This window comes from Taudactylus pleione, unplaced genomic scaffold (assembly GCF_031769625.1).
Source record: "Taudactylus pleione unplaced genomic scaffold, aTauple2 ptg000436l, whole genome shotgun sequence".
Lineage (NCBI taxonomy): Eukaryota > Metazoa > Chordata > Amphibia > Anura > Myobatrachidae > Taudactylus > Taudactylus pleione.
In genome coordinates, this window is record NW_028284838.1 from 2,566,450 (window position 1) to 2,589,436 (window position 22,987).

The following is a 22,987-nucleotide window of genomic DNA, read 5'->3' on the forward strand; positions in this document are numbered from 1 at the left end:
GTTAGGAATAGGCACCACTAAGGGAGGGTTAGGGGGGAGAGAGGGGTAGAGTACTCAACTGCCCTGTCGGGATCTTCTCCCTTTGGGCTACCGATGTCGGGATATGAAGCTGCCGGTATATCATACCCATTCCATGCTACCTGCAGCCCTCTAGCTACAGTAGTCCCTGCATGCCTTGCCAGATTTTACATATCTTTTAAAGAAATTCTTGCATATATAGTGTATTATTATATGTAAAACCTGTCACGTGTACATTTACAAGGATCCCATGGCCACACACTCCCAGAAAGCATATGTACATACATAAACACCAATAATAGAAAATCATAGTACTGTGAGCCATGACCTGTAGCAGAAGCATCTCCTATAATGAGGAAGAGAAGACTGTTAACTGCACAGACCTGTGTGGAACATGCACAAACCTTGCTCTAGAATTATAAAGAGCTGAGCAGAGTTTATCTTTATAATAGTATAAGATGAAATAACAGCTGCATTTTATTCATAATATTAACATGATTATTGTTTGTTTTATGAATGACATCTTCAAACGGTCAGTCCTAGAATTATAGAATTTATATCATTGTAGTCTGATTTCTCATTAACAGTGGTCAGACCTACTGTATCATCTGTGCAGACCAGAACTGTATGCACGATGACTGGTGTTTGCAATCTGTTTGCATCAGATGGCAATTAGGAAGTGGGCAGCTCTGGAGTCTGTATTACTATGTTTTTACTGGCACACACAGCATGTTATGCGCTTTTTTTGTTTTATGCTTCAGATCTTGGCTGACGTTTAGTGTATGTGCCATATACCCAACAATCTGACAGAAATGACTCCACTGTCCAAATAAATGTTCCTGTCATTATTCATTTACATTTAGGAGAAAGTAGGATTCATGAAATGATTAGGAAGGAACCATTCACTTAGAAAGGGTGTTCCTTCTATCAGCTCTGGTGGGTCATTACTCCAGGTCTTTATTAACCAGTTTGTATCTCATCTTCTAATTTTATTTTATATATTTCACTCCTTTATAGCATAACGTAAAGGAGGGTAAATAGATAATGCATATTACCAATAAGCTTAGTACTTAAATATGATAAATAGATTATTGCCATTATTTATGACAAGATTTCAGGGTTATGTCCAAAGCAGTTCTTACAATAAGAGGTGAGACTTGCCTTACTGAGGCATTTATAGATTAGGGTTAGCGATGTGAATTTGATTCTAGAGAGCATGAAAAGTCAGTGAGAATTTGCAGAGTGGTGCAGAAAATATGGAGAGGCATGGGAGGAAGATTTTGGACAGATTGGAGATGGGACAGATAGGTGAAGGAGATAACAGATATGATGATATTGCAGTAATCAAAGTGGGAGATGATCAGGGGCGGATTGGCCATAGAATTTAGCGTGAATATTTCCGTTGGGCCGACACAGGGCCTGATTCAGAGTAGGCCGCTATTTGCGCTCGCTCGTTCAGAAAAAGGGGCCGGTTATTTAAATAGAGCGCTCGCTCTTTGTGGTCTGTTGACGCCTCTATGTCTGAACGAGCGAACGAAACATGCGCTCGCTATTTTGTAAAAAACGCCCCCTGGCCACTCGCATCCTACGTCATCTCCGCTATTTATTAGATTAATCGAGTACATTGAAAGGCGTATGAACTGCTCGCAGTGCTTGTGGTAGGATTTTCCTACCGCAATCATGCGAGCAGTTCAGGCTAAAAGAGAACCAAGTGACGTGGCCGATGACGCGGCTTTGTTAATTATGCACACCCTTAAAACGCCAGTTTTGACCGTTTGGCACGCCTGCGTTCGGATCACCACTCCCCGTTTTCAAGCACCGTCCCCTGTTACCACCTACAAACGCCTCATTCTGTCACTCAAATTAGCAGGCATTCGCTATTTTGCGAGCACACAATTTCCGACCGCAATGACTGGTTCGCGCATGTGTATTACAACCCATACGCATGCGCAGTTGTGCGAACATCGCTCGGAGCGAACGAGCGGCCGCTTACGAACGGCTCTGAATCAGGTCCACAGTGTGGGGCAGCCTGTCAGATTTTCTTTTTTTTTTTTTTTTTTACTACTTTAAAAAAAAAAACATGCCGGCAGGTGTATAAGGTGGGGCCGCGGGTAAACAGTGTGAGGTGAGGCTGCGGGTGTCAGTGTGGGAGGCATGTGGAGCCGGCTACCAGCGCAGCAGGAGCAATGGTGGCTTCATGTGGGAGGAGAACGGAGCAGTCCAGCTCTGACAGCAGTGAGGAGGCCGGGGCCCGGTCACCAGCAGGCAGCATCATAATCATGGTGGAGAAGAACCCTCCGCCATGTACAGCAGCTCCAGCTAAGCAGCAGTGAGGAGGAACCCAGAGAGGACGACAAGGGGGGTGCAGGTGAAGCGGGTCCATGAAGAGGCCACTTCCCGCTCACAGAAAGCCCTGGCCACAAACCAAACACAGGCCCATCAACTGGGACAAGCGGCTCCTGTGGGATGAGGAAAAGTCCTACTGAAGACGTAGTAATACAGGGGCAGGAGGGGAAAGCACCTACTGTGGGTGATCGGAGGGGGGCACTTATTGAGGGTGATACATGGACAGGTGGGGCACTAACTAAGGGTGATATAGGGGCAGGGGACCACTCATTGTGGCATAGCAGGGGGCACTAATTGTGGGTGATACAGGGGTGGGGGGGCACAAACTGCTGGTGAAACGGGCAGGGGCTGATTAATTGTGGGTGATAAAGACAGGGTGACACAAACTGTGGTAAAGCAGGGGGACTCTAATTGCAGGTGATAAAGGGGTAGGAGGAACTAACTTTGCGAACATGGGCAGGGGGGCACTTAATGTGGGTGATATACGGGCAGGGGGCACTACCTGGGTGAAACAGGGGCATTAATTGTGGGTGATGTAGGAGCCGGGGGAACTTACTGTTGATGATATAGGGGCAAGGAGGGCACTAATTGTGGGCAATATAGGGGCAAGGGAGCACTTATTGTGGGTGATATAGGGCAGGGCCGTAACTATGCTGGTGCGACCTGTGACATGGCACAGGGCACCGCAGGGGGCACTGTTGGGGCCTGTTAATTTTCTTTTTATTATCATTCTCACTTGTAGCCTCATCTTCTTATTATCCACAGCATCTCCTGGCATCCCCTATCTTTTCCCTGGCCCTTCCCATTGAGGCCATGTCCATTTTTCGGGTGCGCATCTAATGCCCCTATTTGATAAATCATTGTGGCACAGGGCACCAAAAAGTCTAGTTACGGCTCTGATATAGGGGCAGGGGGGAACTTACTTTGGGGGTCTATAAAGGCAGGGGAAACTTACTGTGGGACACAATGTATGAGTATATAATGGGGTGATACCGGGGTAGGTTACTGAATAATGGGGTGATAAAGGGGTAGGTGAATGTGGGTCACAGTGTAATATAATAGGGTAGTGGGGACCCAGAGAGGTGCTGGGGACACAGAGGAGAGGGCACTGGGAGCCCTGGGGAGAGGATGCTGGGGGCACAGAGATGGTGCAGGAGAGACTTGGGAATGGTGCTGGAAAGACACAGGGGGATGGTACTGGAGAGACACACAGGAATGGTGCTCGAGACGCACAGGTAGGACCACTTATAGAATTAGTAGAAAATGCTGGGAGACATCTTCAGTAAAACACCAATTCTAAAGGAAACCATATTACTAATACAAATTATGCCAAATTAGCAAATATATTTATTACTATACAATTGTTTGATCAGGGAAACTCCCATTTTGCCTTGCACCAAAACTTCTGTTAATATGTATTATCTGTTTGAACCTCTGTTGCATTTTGAGAACATTGGCTTTATTTATACGCAAATAGATGGCTCCCAGACCATGTGATCTGCATAAATAGTGAATACTGACTCAAGACACTACCTGTCCAGGAAGGATCAATTTCTTTAGAGGTTTCCCTTTGCAGAGAAATCATATAGGTAAGAAAATACTCATTCACATGCTCGCTGTATTTATTCACTGGAGAGATGGGCTGGGGGAATATCCATCAGCTCCCAAAGTACTGGGCATGCCACCCGCATGATGGCCACACTGACTTTTTCGGTGGCACAAGCACATAGGGCCACTTTCAGGATATTATCCAGGGCCACTTAAAATACCCAATCCACCCCTGAAGGTGAATAGGGAATGGTCAAGAATTATTGCTTGCATCTTCGGTAGGAAAAGAGCTTATTTTAGCAATATATCAAAAGGTGGAGGTGAGGAAATATAGTGTGCTAATATTGTGTAAGACCCCCTCATGTTGTGAAAACAGCTCTGAACCGTGGAGGCATGAACTCCACAAGACCTCTGAAGATGTCCTGTGGTATCTGGCACCAAGACATTAGCAGCAGATCCTTTAAGTCCTGTCAATTGCAAGTTGGGACCCCCATGGCTCGAATTTGTACTCCAGCACATCTCACAGGTGATCGATCGGATTGAGATCTGGGGAATTTGGAGATCAAGTCAACACCTTGAACTCGGTCGTGTGTCTTCCACAATGCATTCCAGAACAATGTTTGCAGTGTGACAGGGTGCATTATCCTGCTACAAGAGGCCACTGCCAACAGGGAATACCGTTGCCATGAAGGGGTGTACTTGGTCTGCAATAATGTTTAGGTCAGTGGTATGTGTCAAAGTAACAGCCACATGAATGCCAGGACCCAAGGTTTCCCAGCAGAACATTGCCCATGGCCTCACACTGCCTCAGTCAGCTTGCCTTCTTCCCATAGTGCCTCATGCAGCTATATCTTCCCCAGGTAAACAATGCCCATGCACCTGACCATCCACATCATGTAAAAGAAAATGGTATTTATTAGTCCAAGCCACCTTCTTCCATTGCTCTATGGTCCAGTTCTGACACTCATGCACTTTCGGCGGTGAACAGGGGTCAGCATGGGAACTCTGACAGGTCTGCGTAGCCCCATGCTCAGCAAGCTGTGATGCACGGTGTGTTCTGACAAGTTTCTATCCAAGCCAGCATTAACTTTTTTGCTATTTGTGCTACAGTAGCTTTTCTGTGGGATGGATCAGGTGAGCTAGCCTTTACTCTCCAAGTGCATCAATGAGCCTTGTGCACCCATTACCCTGTTGCCAGTTCACCATTTGTCCTTCCTAAAACCGCTCTTGGTAGGTACCAACCACTGCATACCGGGCACACCCACAAGACATGCCACTCTGAAGATTGCTCTGATCCAGTCACCTAGCTAGCCCAATTTGTCCCTTGTCAAATTCACAGAGATGCTTACACTTGCCCATTTTTCCTGCTTCCAATAGATCAACTTCAAGAATGGACCGTTCACTTGCTGCCTAATATATCCCACCCCTACATTGTAATGAGATGTTATTCACTTCACCTGCCATTGGTTTTATGGTCATGGATGATCGGTATTATACAGGTTGAGTCTCCCATATCCAAAATGCTTGGGACCAGGGGTATTTTGGATAACGGAATATTCCGTATTTTGGAATAATTGCATATCATAATGAAATATCTTGGGAATGGGACCCTAATATACACACAGAATGCATTTATGTGTTATATACAGCTTATACACACAGCCTGCAGCTCATTTTATACAATATTTTCAATAATTTTGTGGCTCTAGCAAAGTTTGTGTACATACATGAAATAAATTTATGTTTCATTTACAACCTATACACACAGCATGAAGGTAATTTTATACCATATTTTTAATAATTTGTGCCTTAGACAAAGTTTGTGTACATTGAACCATCAAAAAGCAAAGGTTTTATTATCTCAGTCATGCTAAAAATATTCCGTATTTCGGAATATTCCGTATTTCGGAATATTTGGATATGGGAGACTCAACCTGTATATATATTATACAAATAAACTATATATATATATATATATACATACACACATATATACACACACGAGAAAGCATATAACACACACACGAGAAAGCTTCAGAGAATGTAGCAGCAGAGGCAGTGAGCCAGGTGTCTGTAATGGCAAGAAGTTCTGACATTTTTAAATGAACAGATCATGGATGGATACAAGTTTGTTACACACAAATCTTGGAATCTAGAATCCACAGAAAAATGGGTAGTGGAGAGATGTGAATAAGGTTGGAGGCAGTTTCAGTACCAGGTGCTTTGGGGTGGAAAGAGGAGCGTGAACAGATTGGGTGATGTGTCGCCAACATCCATTAGAAGAAGGAACAGGGGAAGACAAAGTGCACGTTAGAATGATTTGTGTGTATGAGGGTTGCTTCTTGTGTAGGTCACTGAAGACCTGATTCAGAGTTGTACGATATAGCACAGTTGCTGCATCTTCGTATGTAGCGGCTGTGCTACAATATGCAAAAAGTAATTAGACGTGCACTGCTGTTTTCCCTGCTCTGATGCCGTGTACGGAAACCAATGGGTTTGCGTACAACTCTGCATCAGGCCCTGAGTGTGGTAGAACCAGGTAGGAGAGATGTTCATGTACCCTATAAAATAGTGAAGATCCAGTGGGCTAAAGCAACAAAGTGGTAATAACCTTACAGGAATGCCATGAAACACTGATTTTATTTTCATTTCATCAGAGTCTCAACAGAACAACAAACCTTTTCTTCAAATTCCTTATTCTTATTTTGGCATATCCTTAACATTTCTTTATATTTTTGTCTTTCAATGTCCACCTCCATGACTGCTTCCTCACGTAAGCTCTGCTCCGTTTCTTCTAGCTTTAGTAAGTACTTTTGGCGCTGACTCTCCAATTCATTCTGTATCTTTTATAGAGAAAGGAAATGCTGAAAACTAGGCTGACTGCACACCAACAGATTGACAACAAAATAATACTTTCTGGATCAGATACGAACACAAATACTTATCTTATAAGAGCATAGCTGAGAAACAAAAACAAGCAAACAATCACAAATCGTAATTTCCAAAAGGGAAGAAGACAGGACAGACAGAAGACGACAAATAGGGCATACATGATATAAGAGATTCAATTCATACTTGGGGTCTGTACTAAAATTAAGCTCCTGTAAAAAAGGTATCTATGGAGTTTCTGAAACACGTTAACATCTGAAAATCATACTGTCTATGAAGAGACTTACAGCAATAAATACAGGAAATTCCAAATCAGTTTGTGTAAGGTTGAAAGTATTCATGTATCCTGTTTGTACCAACAACAATACACTGTATATGCCCCAACAACACACAGTTAAGAAATACAATTCGCTCTATTCATAAAATTAATAAAACAGAACATTTATTGTTCTGTAAGTGCTTAAAAGTACTTAAGGTTAAGAAGACAAAACTGTGTGACACTAAACTGTATACAGTACGTACATACTTATGCTTGGTCATTATTATTTGATTAGAAATTTATTATACGAGATATATGATTGTTTTAATAAAATGTGTCTTGGGCTGGGTAGTGATTGAGTACATTTACACCTATCTTTGTGTGGACACAAAGGACACCTATCTTTGTGTGTGTAATAGAGACCATGTAATGTCACTGCCCTCAGTGATACTGAGAAATCGTGAACATCCCTTCAAAGCTAATGGATCGTGTGGCATATGTCTTATTCAGATAATCGTTTGTCAAGTTAAGGAGGAGTTTCTTGCTTCACGACTCATGGATTGGAGGAACCCAATCCACTGTAAACTTGGGAGGGTGCAGATTTAAATAGTATGTTTGCAATTGCATTCCTGGGCCACCAACCGAATGGAAGGGAGAAATAAGATTAGACTTTCTTCCCAACAGCTAATGTGTGTCTTTATTTCTTTTTCTTTTTTCTTTCTTATGGTTAAGATGTCGATGCTTGAAATGCAGTTATAAGGGGTTAGTGAATGATTAGACACAAAGTAAGCAATCATACTAAAGAGACTTACATTAAGTACAATAGTGCATGACTCCTTCCTCTCTGTCTTAGCTCCATTTCTACATACGTACACTCTTCAGTACAGACAAATATATTGCATAGGGACATGCACACTTAACGTTCTTTCATAATTCTTCCACGTTACCCCATGTGCAAGAAAACAAACCACACCTAAGGAAGAAATATGTCTAAGGGGCCTATGTATCAAAGGTTGATGAGAGATGAAATTGTGAGAGAAAACGTATTAACCAATCAGCTCCTGTCATTTTTCAAAGACAGCCTATAAAATGTAAGTTAGAAGCTGACTGGTTGGTGATTTAGATCTCACAATTTTCTCTCTCATCAAGCTTTCATACATAGGCTCCTAAGACTGCTTTAAATCCGTTTATATTGGTATAAATTGTATTTAAAAGAAGGGGCAATTAAAAAATTACAAATAGGTTTTTCACCCGTTCCAAGAACGCAGTTACTGGTTACGTGAACTTATCAGTAACGTTCTGAAGGGTGAATAGGGATGTTAACATTATGTAATCTGCATATTACAAAAACATCTTCGTGCTCAGAGCAGTGAGGAATTTGCATTTCTTTTTTATTTACAGACAATGCACAGATAACGCAGTCCAAATATAAATAATGTACTGTACAAAATGTAGTTTGCATTATTAATAGCATAGAAAGGACAGGTTTTTAATATTGTGAGAAAAAGTTGAACTCACTGCTTAAGTGTGGGAGATTTATGAATCATTCTCACTTCATACCTAATTTCAAAGTGTCCTAAAGCTGCATCAGTGTGTTTCCAGACTTTGTACAAACAAATCGAATGTTATCTTTTTCTTAATGTGTTGTAAGCATTAAAATGTTCCTTGTTTAGTCAATGATCATCAGACTGAAGTTGTTGTGGGATTTCCAATGAGGGACTGAACACTCATTGTCCCCTAGGACAGGTGACTGCAGACAGTTGTGCCTGAAATTACACAGTGCAGTGAGCAATGAAGGACATCACTAATTCTGCCTTCTGCAATTTCTGTTCAAACATGAAGTATTCCCATATGCAAACAAGTGCGCCAGGTGCAATAACAGACAAAGCCTGTACAACAGAGGTGGGGAGGGACTAAAGGGACATTATCTCCTCTTCAATGAGCAGTGCTACTGTACAGAGATAATATCTTCTATTTGTATGTGTGTATGACTGTACACATGGGGGCTGAAGGAAAGATGAACGTACGTCTGTATGCTGATCGTACCTTGCATGTTTTTACACTGCATTCGCAAGTACAGGCAATGCAGAGCCGTACACATTTCAATTGTGTTTTCACTTACAAGGAAGAAATTGGATTGGGCTGTAAAGGGGCATCTCATGTAGTCAAAGTTCAGGCGAGTGTCAATGCAACTGCGGGCTATGTACAGTTGGATGTAAGAGAAAATATGCCTGTCTGGGGGCCTTTAGAACTTAGTAGGTGCATTTTACACTGATTGTTGTGATTATGTTATGGATCGCAAGATATTAGGCAATATGTAACCCTTTCAGTTTATTAGGTGTACTTATTTTAATTATCAGCATGGTGACCTGCGAATGACCCTTTAATGTGTACTGTTCAGCTACAGGGTAAGTTATTTGTCTGAGAAGATGCCATGTGAGGGGGAGGCTGGCAGATTTAAGTATAGCCCATTAGGACTGCCAGCAAATGGTCCGACAGACAGATAATGGTAAAATTATTGGGTCTTACAATCCAGCCTTGAACTTCTCACCAACATGAGCCTGGGGAGTGTCACCCTTCCATTGTCTTTATAAAACTTAATTAGCATCTGCAGAAGCCCATGGGCCAGCTAAAGGGGAGTTGTGTTATAGCCTGGGTAGGCATAAAATACCAGGTACAATTCTTGAGAGCCTATCTGATATTGGAAATCTTTCTGCTTCTCACTGCAAGCAGATTCATGTAGGTGTGACTATTGTTAATTTTTTCCTTTTTGTTTATACAAAACCTATATGTCACTCTTTAGTTTTTGTATATACTTTAAGCATTGTGAGTATCTCTCTCATATTAAACTTAATATACTAAGATTGGTCTCTGATTCTTATTGGATACATTTTGCGAGTGGATTCGGTTAATCCATGCTATATATCTGTATTGCAGGATATTATTTGGGTAATGATAACTGGTACAGAATTATAGTTGTAGGGAGGAATTAAGGCTTCCTATTAGGAGTGAATAGCTCCTGAAAAACTCTCAAGTGGTGGCAGATAACTCAGTAGTGAGTGGGAGAGATACTGGGCAGTGCAATCACTTCTGTAGACAGCCAGGTGGTTCTATTTGGATTACCTCTGTCAGATCCACGTCACGCAAGCTCAAGTGAGCGCTGATCTTGACAATGTTATGGACAGTGGTTAGAGATTGGAGTATCTTGGAATCAGATCCGTAACACTGATGACGACTAATAGCAAACTAGATGTATTCATAGGGGACGAGTGCACCACAAGAGGCCTACAACTCTGATACCAATGATTATAGATTTTTTTTCCATATGTGCAATTCAGGAGAAACTTTCACCCGATCTTACAAAACTAACTGTATCTGTATCCATATGTGTGTGTTTTGAGGCACATTGCGTCTACAGCAGTGAGCAGTAGTTGAGTACAAAAAGGGCATCTTCATGTAAGTGTGTTTGTTTGGCATTTTTACACTGCTCTGTATACCCAGGCAGTATCAAAGGAGAATTTTTTTATTTAATTAAAGGCTTACTAAATTGTACCTATCCCATACTAGTATCCCCTACACTCCACCTAATACTAAAATGCACCTATTCCATACTAGTATCACCAACACTCCACCTAATATTAAAATGTAAATATTCCATACTAGGATCCCCTACACTCCACCTAATACTAAAATTCACCTATTCCATACTAGGATCACCTACACCCCACCTAATACCAAAATGCACCTATCAAGAGATAAAGTCCATATTTTGGCAATGCAGGAGCAGTTACGTCTATGAGTAGACTACCCCTGTCCGAACCCTTGGTTTTATAGCTGTCATGATTATCAGTGTGCACTTGCACCAGCCTCATTTTAGTTGTAATCAATCCTACAAAGCGCATGCTACATCAACCCCAACGTGCCTGTGTAGAGCTACACGTTATTGTACTGAAAGTCAGACATGACTACTAAACTCCCTTCTGGAATGGAAGCTCTTACGAGCAGGGCCCTCTACCCTCTTGTGCTTCTCCCTACTTTAGTTTCATCTACTTCTTACTCACCACCAGGGCACCTAACACTCGGTTGCTTATGCTCTGTTGCTTATCTGGGTGTTATGGTCGCTAATGAAGCAATATATATTATCCATGTCCTGGTTCTGTATTGTATTGTTCTGTAAGTCGCTTGTCTACAGTTTATGTACTTTGTAAGGCGTTGCGGAACACTTGTGGCGCCATATATATAAATGATAATAATAATAAACAGCGATGATGTTATTTAGTACACATAAATACATGACCCAATATAGTTACTCTCACTGTCAAGACTATCCTGCTAGCAGATGTGCCTGGATGGATTGTGATGAATTATCCTTCTTTTAATAAAGTGTATAAATAAGATTTCTGCTTTTTGCTTCAATACAGGAGGTAATTTTTATTAGCATTTTGACCTGGTATAACACTCTACACATATAAGTCTCCAGCCAATATTCCGGAGGCTGAACAATGAATCTCCCTCCTCATAAACAATACATGTACTGTATATAATTATAAAAGCACTGACAGGCACTCGGGGCCTAATACAGGGTCTTACACACGCAGCCACATGTAATAATAGCATATTTACACCAATATGTTGAGGTGTACTCATGGTGAAATGCATCCAGTTCTGCATCAGTAGTATATGCGCTAACTAGACACACTTACACCATACCACCTCATAAGCGCAAGATAAGTTTTCAATGTTTGTCTTGCAGCAAAAGTTTGCTGCTTGGTTTAAAACAAAACACACTATAATAAAGGAGATGTATTAGACCTCATCATGTACAAATGAAAAAAAATCATTTTAAAATCTGTCCACAAAAATATACAATATATGCACTATCAATGCAGAAAGCACCTATCAGCTTCCTAAATGAATGTGCAATTATCCAATCAGAAGCAGCTAGCTAGTGCCAGTAAGCCACATTAGCGGTGTATTTACATCACTTTTCAGTAGTATGAATGTCACAATGGCTTCTTGATTGTCAATGGCCCTTTGATTTGCTCCATTCCGCTCACTCATCATCCAAATGGTAATGTGTATTTGTCTATCAGAGAAAACCTTGGTGATATGACGGAAGTGTTCTGTAATGCAGATGGAATCGCCAGCTAAGCAGGGCAGGCTCGGACATGTGACAGCTGAATGTGATAACTAGATGGGTGCAATACTATTGCCGACAGTAACATACACCTGTGCATGTATGGATGTTACCTTTGCCTCCCAGCTGTCTTCACTCAGCATTCTCTGTTTGAGGGTTTCCTGTAGTCTCTCAATTCTATTTTGATAGGAAACAATTTGCAGTTCTCTGAAAGAAAGAACACGTTATCTTGTGGTAATTTATCTAACGTCAGTAAGTACTACTGGAAATGCACAGTGCAGAAGGAAACATGCTGTACATTAATGCTTACACACACTCAGCACATGCTAGCTGCAGCTATGCACAGAAAGCCCAATCTCTCTCATAGGGCAGGTATTTGTCATATTATTTAAGACAATGTACTCTTTTAAAAGGTAAAATTTCATTTGACTCATTACATAAAATTGGATATATGCTTTAAACCCAAATTATTTTGTATGTTATTATTTTTTAAGAACCACAAACGTGTCCTCAGAACCAACAAGGTGTGAGGCTTCAGGTCACATTGTGAGGTCCGAGAACCAGCATATATTTGTCACACTCCCCAAACAGTTACTGAACAAGTTAATCTGGCCGAGCAGAGAGACCACAAATCACGTGGATTCTTTAATTAAGCGTTCTATTGTATATATTCATCAATTTAAAAAATATATGCCAGAGGTTGCTCTTTTGTTTAGTACTACTCAATTTAAAGTAACTGATTATTTAATATATTTTACAATGAATTTTTTGCCATGGTTTTATAAACCATAACACTATGTATATTCTGTTTCAATGCACATGTTACAAAGAAACAAGCAACAGTGATCTGCAGAAAAGAATAATGATTTCACCTTAAATTGAACTTGAAAAAATGGTGAGAGGAGAAAATAGTAAACTGAATGTCGCTAGTCTAACGCTGCTATTATTATTTTTTAGAATTGACAATTCACCCCTTAGAAAATCTTACTTCTTCTAAAATGATTTATGAAGGGCTGCTGGATACCAATTCTTAAAAAAAGTATTAAATTATTTAGTAACACCAAACAATATACAAAGTAACCATATATTGTCAGCACCTTCTTGCAAACCAGTTTAATTGAAGTGCTATGGGAAGCTGGAGAGAATAGTAAGAAAACAAACGTTAAAATATGCAGTAACATGGAGATTAATTACATTGGGTTATTGTTAGGAATATCCTAAGCATAAACAGTGCTAGATTACCCTAGAGCAGTGGTTCCCAAACTTTTTTTGAATCGTGGCACCCTAGTGCATCAGAATTGTTTTCACGGCGCCCCTAAAGGAGGGTATCCACTACCCGACAATGAAAAGACTGAACGATAACAATATCGTTCACTACATTGCAGGGTGCACACACTGAACGATATGTCGTTCAGTGCAGGCACAATCAATCATCTGCAAACATGCTGAACCTGACAATATCATCAGGTTGACCATAATGTTTGAACGATGATAGATGTCTAAAAGACCAAATTTTCAAACGATGTTCAAACAATTATCAAACGATTATCGAACGATTTTATCGTTATCGTTCAACTTTATCGTCTAGTGGATACCCCCCTTAAGCCAAAAGTTTGTTATTGAGAAATTTAGAAAAAATTAGTCAAGTAGTACAGTGAAGTAAATTGTGCTTACCTGTCATCCTTAGGTTCAGTTATGTGGTGGACAGGTTTGTGCTTCTGTTTGTCCACATATTTACATAACATTGACCATAAATAATTTGATTTGGTGCTGGACCACCAACCTGAGGCACCCCTGCAAGTGTCCCGAGGCACCCAGGGTGCCTAGGCACACAGTTTGGGAACCACTGATCTAGAGCGCAAAACTGCTATTTAAACCCATTTAAATAAAGGTTAGTTATACTACCACAGTGCAGGGAATACTTGGTCGACAATGGGTAAATCTAGTAACATACTGTATAAGGTAGTTGTCAGAAAAAAAAGTAGTTGTCAAAGAGAGGACGGACTAAGTAACAGCAATTACTGTACATGTTTTCTAGTGTTGTATGCACAGTCCCGGTGATGGATGCTGTGCATTGTGTTGTTTGAACAAAGGGCCTGATTCAGACCCACTCGCAAGCGGCTGTCCGCTCGCAAGTGGGTCGATGTTGTGCACTGCGCATGCGCACGACGGCGGGAGCTCCGTCGTGCGCATGCGCCAGACGCGACGAGCGAAGGACTTTCCTTCGCTCGTTGTGTCTGATCAAAGGGGGCGTGCTGTCGATGTTGATTGACAGCACGCCCCCTTTGCTGGGCGTGCAGGGGGCGTGCCTCCCTGACGGGGGCGTGCCCAAGGGAACGCCTACCGTCAGAAGCCGGCCCACTGACATCACTAGAGATGTCAGTGGGTGTGATTTTGGCTCTGATAGAGCCAAAATCACTCCGGGCTTTGCGGTTGAAAAACTGAACCGCAGGCTCCGGCTCGCAGTGGCGATGGTCGCGATGGTCAAGACCATCGCGGCCATCACACTGCACGCTCGTATAGGCTGTGGGTGGTGACCCACAGCTATACGAGCGTCCAGGAGGACGCTCCATAATTATGGAGGGCGGCCCTCATTCAGAGCGTGCGCTGTGCTCAGAGCGTACGGCTCTGAATGAGGGCCAAAGTTTCTTAGTAAGAATGCACAGTCAGGAAAGCGTCTGCATAGCATCTCTGTAAAAGTACATATTACAGCATTGCTGATACAGGAAAAGCCGACCCCAGCTGACAGTGGGCATGCTATGTCTGTAACACGGACATGAGGGAAGAACATGGTGTCTACTTGTCCCAGATGCTGTTGACAGCAAACAGACAGTTTATCTGTGATTTCAAAATAAGGTAAAAAAGAATGAAAATCAACTGAACAGATGATTCTTGAAAGAAGAAATGTTCATTGTCAAAATTGCCTTAATTATAGACGCCCTAATTAAAATATTTTTTTAGCATTCATTTAGATCACAAAATAATGCTATTAAAGATTTTGCTACTACAAGGCACAGCGACAATATATATTTAACCATAATAAGCATAATATATCTATAATATATATTACACACGCATACACACAGAGCCGTAACTAGACTTTTTGGTGCCCTAGGCCAGAATGAGCATTGGTGTGCCCCCCCCCATTTTTGATATATAACATAAGACACATGGCCTCATGGGGAAGGGCCATGACAAATCTAATTTGTCCCAAACGATGATGAAGCGGTACCGATCCCATTGTACCACTGTTTTCTAGGTGTCACTGCCTAATATAATATGAATCCAATGGCTGCATTGATGATACACAATAATTATGCAGTATAAGTCACCAGTTCCAGGTGTAGGAGAGCGCTGGTGAAGCTGCATCTGCAGCAGGCTTTCTCAATCACAACAACTGTGCACAAGCCTCGAGCTGGCAGTGTAGATCACCGTCTGAAGGTATAGAAAGAGTGCTACAGTACTTATGTATATTCAGCAAATATCAGTGGCAGGGATATCCGTGTATATACTCTGCTCCACCAGCTGAACTCTCTGGCTAGGGTACTCTAGGTGTGCTGGTAACACCTAGGTCAGGAATCGGTGGCTATTTTCAGGACTGCTATCAGAAATTGTGGGTCAGATAGTTCTGTGTGTAAGGTGTCTGACTACCATGTGAGAGGTGATAAGTTTGAGTCCCAGGTATGACAGTATTTTGAAATGTGTCAAATAAAAAAGGATGTGACTGAAGGTGCTTAGGTAGGGTGGCCAGATGGAGGGGGAGTCATCCAGGGAGAAAATAGGGATGGCCAGGAGATGCCAGGGAAAAAAAGAAGGAGGAGGAAGCTACAAGTGAGAATGATTATAAATTGAAAATTGACAGGGCTGTACAGCTCCGTCTGCCTTGCGGTGCCCTGTGCCGTGGCACATCGCACCACTCTAGTTACGGCCCTGTATGTATGTATACACACACATATTATATATATATATATATACACACACACACACACACCTCTATATCCATCTATTTATAGTATATGTAATGATCCTCTACGGTCTGCACCATCTCCTACATGCATTCGCAGTGGAAACAAGGGCATGCATTGCACCTCCAACAGCTCCCACTGCTAGAGGGACAGACCCTAGCAGAAGAGGAGGAGAACATGCAGGAAGGAGAGTGCGGGGGTGGGTAATGTGCAAACATTTTAGGCAGGTGTGGAAAAAATGCTGTAAAGTAAGAAAGCTTTTAAAAGTAGAAGTGATAGTTTATTTTTATCAATTAACAAAAAGCAAAGTGAATGAATAGAAGAAAAATCTAAATCAAATCTCAATTCGGTGTGACCACCGTTTTCTTTCATCAATTCTTCTAGCTAGATAATTTTTGCCAGCTCCAATATAGAGGGTCCTAGTGTAACTTAGATCTCTTATTGCATTCCCATTGTTATTTTAATGGACATATTCTTCCATACTTTTGCGGCTATAGCCGTACATGCTCAATTAGATATTAATGCATCTACTCCATTTTATTTTCTTTGTAGTTTATCTCTCGTCTCTGTATATATATTTTTTATGTTGGTCACATGACTCAAAATGGAACATTTGCGATGGTAACCCACGTTATTATCGGTGAATTATAGTATGGATTGGAATGTTATGGTTCTCTCATCTAAAGTAGATGCTTAGTGGTTATAGTGCCGCGATTTAGCAGTAGAGGGCCCTCTGCCTGAGGACCTAAGCACCCCCGGACCGCCTGGTGCACAGAACAGGCATATCAACACCAAGTGCCCAGCAACTGCTCTAATTAGCCAGCAGTACAGAGTTTCCTCCCGCTGAACCTGGGGTAGAGGCCAGGATCACTCTATTCAACTCCACGGAATAATCACTAGGAGTGGATGGATGGTAATGTACAAATACTCACATACATTGCAGTAACAGCATCACTAACCTGCATACGAAAGGCTGTTCCACCTAGATGTTAATTGGCTGTGACTGAATACTATTACTAACCTGCATACTAACTGGCTGTGACTGGATACTATCACTAATTTTTTCATACATATGCATGCTAGCTGTGACTGAACATTTATACCTTATGCTTTGCTACCTTACTCCTGCTAATAAGACCGATGCTTAATTAAAACAATCATAAGTATTTTTTTTTTTTACACATGACCATGCTATAGATTTTTTTAAACGTATGATTTGTTTACATATCTATCTATATATCTTGAGCCGGATCCGTGCTTTATATAGTGGCTATAAGCTCTATTGAATATTTTCCATCTACCGTATATACTCGAGTATAAGCCGAGTTTTTCAGCACGAAAAATGTGCTGAAAAAGTACCCCCTCGGCTTATACTCGAGTCAAGTGTAGCGCTGACCGGACGGAGTTCGGTCAGCGCTACACACTGCCAGACTGTCAGCGGCTGCTGCTGCTTCCACTGCGGGAGCCATCTTCTGGCTCCCGCAGTGGGTGATGGGAGACACGTCGTCATGACGACGTCTCTCCCATGCAAAGCGGCCGGAGGAGCGGACAGCGGCGGGACCAGGAGCGGGAGTTTAAGGTGTTTATTTTTTTTTTATTCTTTTCACGTCTCTCTCTACTAGGGTGGGGGGGGACTACAGGGGGCACTACCAGGGGGCGATGACTACAGGGGGCACTACCAGGGGGCATCATCAGGGGGCACTACCAGGGGGCATTATCAGGGGGCGATTACTACAGGGGGCACTACCAGGGGGGATTACTACAGGGGGGATTATACAGGGGGCACTACCAGTGGGGGATTACTACAGGGGGCACTAAAAGGGGGGATTACTACTGGGGGTACCACCAGGGGGGGATTACCACTGGGGGCACTACCAGGAGGGATTACTACTGGGGGCACAACCAGGGGGAATTACTACTGGGGGCACTACCAGCTGCTGCCATTTCCCACACTAGGCTTATACTCGAGTCAGTAAATTTTCCCAGTTTTTTTGGGTAAAAGTAGGTACCTCGGCTTATATTCGGGTCGACTTATACTCGAGTATATACGGTATGTATTTTTTGAATGTTTTAAACGTTTTAATTGTATAATGTACAATAAATTATAATATTTCTCAAACCAGCAGCCATCTACAAGCACTATTGTTTTTAGTTGTGTGCTTTTAAAAATAGAAGTGATTGCTTTTTGTTAACTGATAAAAATAAACTAAGTGAATAAACAGAAGAAAAATCTAAATCAAACCTATATTCAGTGTGACCACCCTTTGCTTTCATCAATTCTTCTAGGTACCCTTGCACACAGTTTTTGAAGGAACTCGACAGGGAGGTTGTTCCAAACATCTTGGAGAACTAACCACAGATCTTCTGTGGATGTAGGCTTGCTCAAATCCTTCTGTCTCTTCATGTAATCCCAGACAGACTCGATGATATTGAGATCAGGGCTCTGTGGGGGCCTTATCATCACTTCCAGGACTCCTTGTTCTTCTTCACGCTGAAGATGGTTCTAAATGACATTGGCTGTATTTTTGGGGTTGTTGTCCTGCTGCAGAATACATTTGGAGCCAATCAGACGCCTCCCTGATGGTATTGATAGATAAGTACCTGCCTGTATTTCTCAGCATTGAGGACCCCATTAATCCTGACCAAATCCCCAACTTCATTTGCTGAAATGCAGCCCCAAACTTGCAAGGACCCTCCACCATGCTTCATTGTTGCCTGCAGACACTCATTATTGTACCGCTCTCCAGTCCTCCAGCAAACAAACTGCCTTCTGTTACAGCCAAATATTTTAAACTTTGACTCATCAATCCAGAGCAGCTGCTGCCATTTTTCTGCACCCCATTTCCTATGTTTACATGCATAGTTGAGTCGCTTGGCCTTTTTTCCACGTCGAAGGTATGGCTTTTTGGCCGCAATTCTTCCATGGAGACCACTTCTGGCCAGACTTCTCCGAACAGTAGATGGGTGTACCTAGGTACCACTGGTTTCTGCCAGTTCTGAGATGATGCACTGCTGGACATCTTCCTATTTCGAAGGGAAGTCAGCATGATGTGTCCTTTTAACTGATGCACTGTTTCCTTGGCCAACCACTCCGTCTACAATCCTCAACATTGCCAGTTTCTTTGTGCTTTTTCAAAGGAGCTTGAACAGCACATCTTGAAACCCCAGTCTGCAATGAAATCTTTGCCTGGGAGAGACCTTGCTGATGCAGTATAACTACCTTGTGTCTTGTTGCTGTGCTCAGTCTTGCCATGGTGTATGACCTGTGACATGATATGGTCTTCCACAACCTCAGCTTTGTAGCTGAGTTTGGCTGTTCCTCACCCAGTTTTAAGTCTCCTACAGAGCTGTTTCGGTTTCAGTTAATGGTGGTGTTTCAACCTACATATGAAAATGATGATCAGCATCACGTTTGGTATGATTGGCTAATCATACACCTGACTATAATCCTACAATATCCCCGACTTTGCGCAAGTGTACCTAGAAGAATTGATGCGGTTTAGATAGCAAAGGGTGGTCACACCAAATATTGATGTAATTTAGATTTCTCTTCTGTTCATTCACTATGCATTTTGTTAATTGATAAAAATAAACTATTAATACTTCTATTTTAGAAAGCATTCTCACTTTGCAGCATTTTTTCCACACCGCCTAAAATTTTTGCACAGTATTGTATAAAATATATATATATATATATATATATATATACATACATACATATACACACACACACATATACACGCAAATAAATGGACCAGGCATCTGGGTCAGCCACCTTGCCCCCTCAGCAGTTCCCCGTCTCCGCCCACCCTCAGTGCCTGGCTCCCTTTCACTGAGGAGACAGTATTTTGGTGTCAACTGCTCAGAGGGTGCACCCGATGCAGTCCACACCCCTCTAGTGACATCACTGTCTGTACTGTATAGAGGTCCCTATATATACACACACACACACACACACACACACGCACTACCTGTGCGGAGTTTGTATATTCTCCCTGTGCTTGCGTGGGTTTCCTCCGGGTACTCCGGTTTCCTCCCACACTCCAAAAATATACTGGTAGGTTAATTGGCTCCCAACACAAATTAACCCTAGTGTGTATGTGTGTGCGCATGTGATAGGGAATATAGATTGTAAGCCCCACTGCGGCAGGGACAGATGTGAATGGCCAAATAGTCTCTGTAAAGCGCTGCGAAATATGTGTGCGCTATATAAATAACTGGTAATAAATAAATAAAATAAAACCACTATGATGTATTCTGTTTTGAATGGCTACTAGAATGCTCTCTGTATTGTAGATCTGTCACAAGAATGCTCTGGGTATTGCATGTAGTTCAGTAGCTTATTTCTAATGGTAAAAGGTGCATAAGCACCTTTCCGGTATGTATTAAAGCAGATACAGCAGTTTGTTCTAATCTAGTGAGCAGCAATCTGTTGCTTTCTCCCACCTATACAAGCAGGATGGGCTTTGTATTTAACAACGAGCGATGTCTGTGACTTACCGCTTGTTGTGAAGATTCAAACTCTGCAGGCAATCCTGGCGTCCAACTGCGTCGGTGAGTAGTAATGTTCTGACAAGTAACCGGCATCCTGTATATTACCGACAATGCAATGCTGCACCTTCGTCTCCTGGCCACACTCTCTGCCCCTTCCCTCCTACTCTCTCTGCTGAAGTCTTCACTCATCGGCAGCCAGAGGGCAGAAAAAAAAAAACTTGCTGCACGGTAAGGTAGTGTTACATACCAGCAGCAATTAACTTGTTGCCGCGCTGTGAGCAGCAACAAGAGCGGGCACCATATTGCACCAGTTTCTTTTATAAATGGTAAATAGTCTTTAGATTGTATAGTACTGAGAGGGGACTGCACGGTGCTGTATTTATTTATAGCTCTCCGACATAATTTTTCATATATCGAATTCAGAACGCTGGTAGGGGATTTAGTTAGCATACCGGCTGTCAGGATGCTGGCGCTGAGAATACCGGCACCGGAATTTTGGCGCCAGAATCCTGACGGTAAGTATTACGGTTACGGGGAGGGTTAGGTTTAGTGTTAGGCTACTCACCTAGTTAGGTCTGGATTCTGACAGACTGTCGGGATGCCGCTGCAAGTATTATGACCGCTGCCATCCTGACCTCTGGGATCTCGTACCCAAACCCACTGGTAGAAGAGCCTGGGATACATACACGTGTTTACCTCTCCACCCAAAAGTTGTTGACTGTCCCCTGACTATGGCCATGTCCGCGATGGCCTCCTGAAGCCACCTGGTTGACCCTGCTCGTCTCCTGTCAATTGAGATTAATTCAGTCATGATTACAAAATAAATAACTTTGCTAAATAAGCACCTTTCCTGTTTCAAATTATCTACTTCTTCTTGAGTTTGCTTTAAAACATCCTTTATTGTTTCTAGTTCCCTCTCCAAAACTTGAGTTCTCCTTCTGTAATTTTCTTCTGTGCTTCCCATTTCTGTGATCTCTTCCTGTAACTGCCTGCACTTCTGATGTAGATGTGTCACGGCATCATCTTTCTCCCTGAGTTCCTTAGTGAGCCTATGAAATAGAACATAGCAAAGGAATGACAGATGTACAAATAAAAAAAGTTATAAAGTGCTGACTGCTGAAAAGACGAAAGAGTGTGTATGTTTCATAAAGCAAATAATATCAAAGTTGCTGCTAAAAGCTAATGTAATATTAGAACTGCCAGATTATGTATTATTACATTTGAAGTACAAGAAAAACTAGCAACTATTATCCATACAATGAGTTACTTCAGGTACAGCTGAATCAAGGATTTGTAACAGTAAATCAAGGATGTGTTCTCCCAATAATGTGCTCTAGATCTAACAATGGTGTTCTTGTTGAGAGTAATAGAACATTATTTTGCTGACAGGTGGAAACAGTCATAAAAGAAAATGTTTGAGTTCAAAAAACCATAATTATTAAGTGCGTTTATTTTCATTATTTACAAATTTATAGCTCAAATGCTCTGAAATGAAATCCATCTCTATGTTAGTATCTACACATATAAAACAGTAAATTGGTCTATACAAGGGGTTCATAACATTTATATCAACCTACCTTGCTATATATATATATATATATATATATATATATATATATACACACACATATACATTATATATATATATATATATATATGACACACACACACACACACACACACACACACACACACACACACAATACATAGGATTTAATTTGTGAATACTGTTGCCAACCTAGTTATGTGTGTACTAGGATTTGAACCTGTGAACGGTTGTAGCAATACTGTAGGGCAGGCATGCTTTCCATCTTGTGGAGAGATTTTGGTACTGTAATGTATGACACTTTGCAATATTAGGAAATTAGGGGGGGTGGTATGTTGCCCATCCTCCAAAACAAACTTGAGGTCATATAATAAAAAGTATTTGCCCATGCCTCTCCACGCTAGCATCCGGGCCCAACTGATATCTTGGTGGCCATATGAGGAACACTTGATATTTTTACAAACTTATGCTCTTTGGGTTAACATTTGTGTATGGTACCTTTCATATTTGGTCATTATATTGAGGGTTAGTGGCACGTGTTTAGAATACCAAAAAAAAAGAAGAAAATATAACTACCTCAATTCTACAGTTTCTTTATCATATTCCATTCTGTGAAGTCTGTTTTGCAGATCATCAACATCTTTAGTTTTTAATCTGTATAATAAGAAAAACACAAACAAATGTAATTGTGGAAAAACATAACTGAATCATATATAGGTTACTACAGTTATTTACAAAAGTAAGCTGAAAATAAAATTTCTAATTAATTTATATTTTATGAAAAA

General features: G+C 41.6%; 1 protein-coding gene across 1 annotated transcript in view; it reads right to left on the reverse strand.

The window, feature by feature from the left end:
• Nucleotides 1–22,987, reverse strand: part of LEKR1 (leucine, glutamate and lysine rich 1) — a 154,805-nt gene that overhangs the window by 11,347 nt on the left and 120,471 nt on the right. The window contains exons 9-12 of the mRNA XM_088447640.1: nucleotides 22,779–22,856; nucleotides 21,502–21,705; nucleotides 12,311–12,404; nucleotides 6,591–6,755 (exon numbers count right to left, since the gene is read on the reverse strand). Coding sequence (XP_088303766.1) covers nucleotides 6,591–6,755; nucleotides 12,311–12,404; nucleotides 21,502–21,705; nucleotides 22,779–22,856 — 541 coding nt within the window. The remainder of the gene's footprint in view (nucleotides 1–6,590; nucleotides 6,756–12,310; nucleotides 12,405–21,501; nucleotides 21,706–22,778; nucleotides 22,857–22,987) is intronic.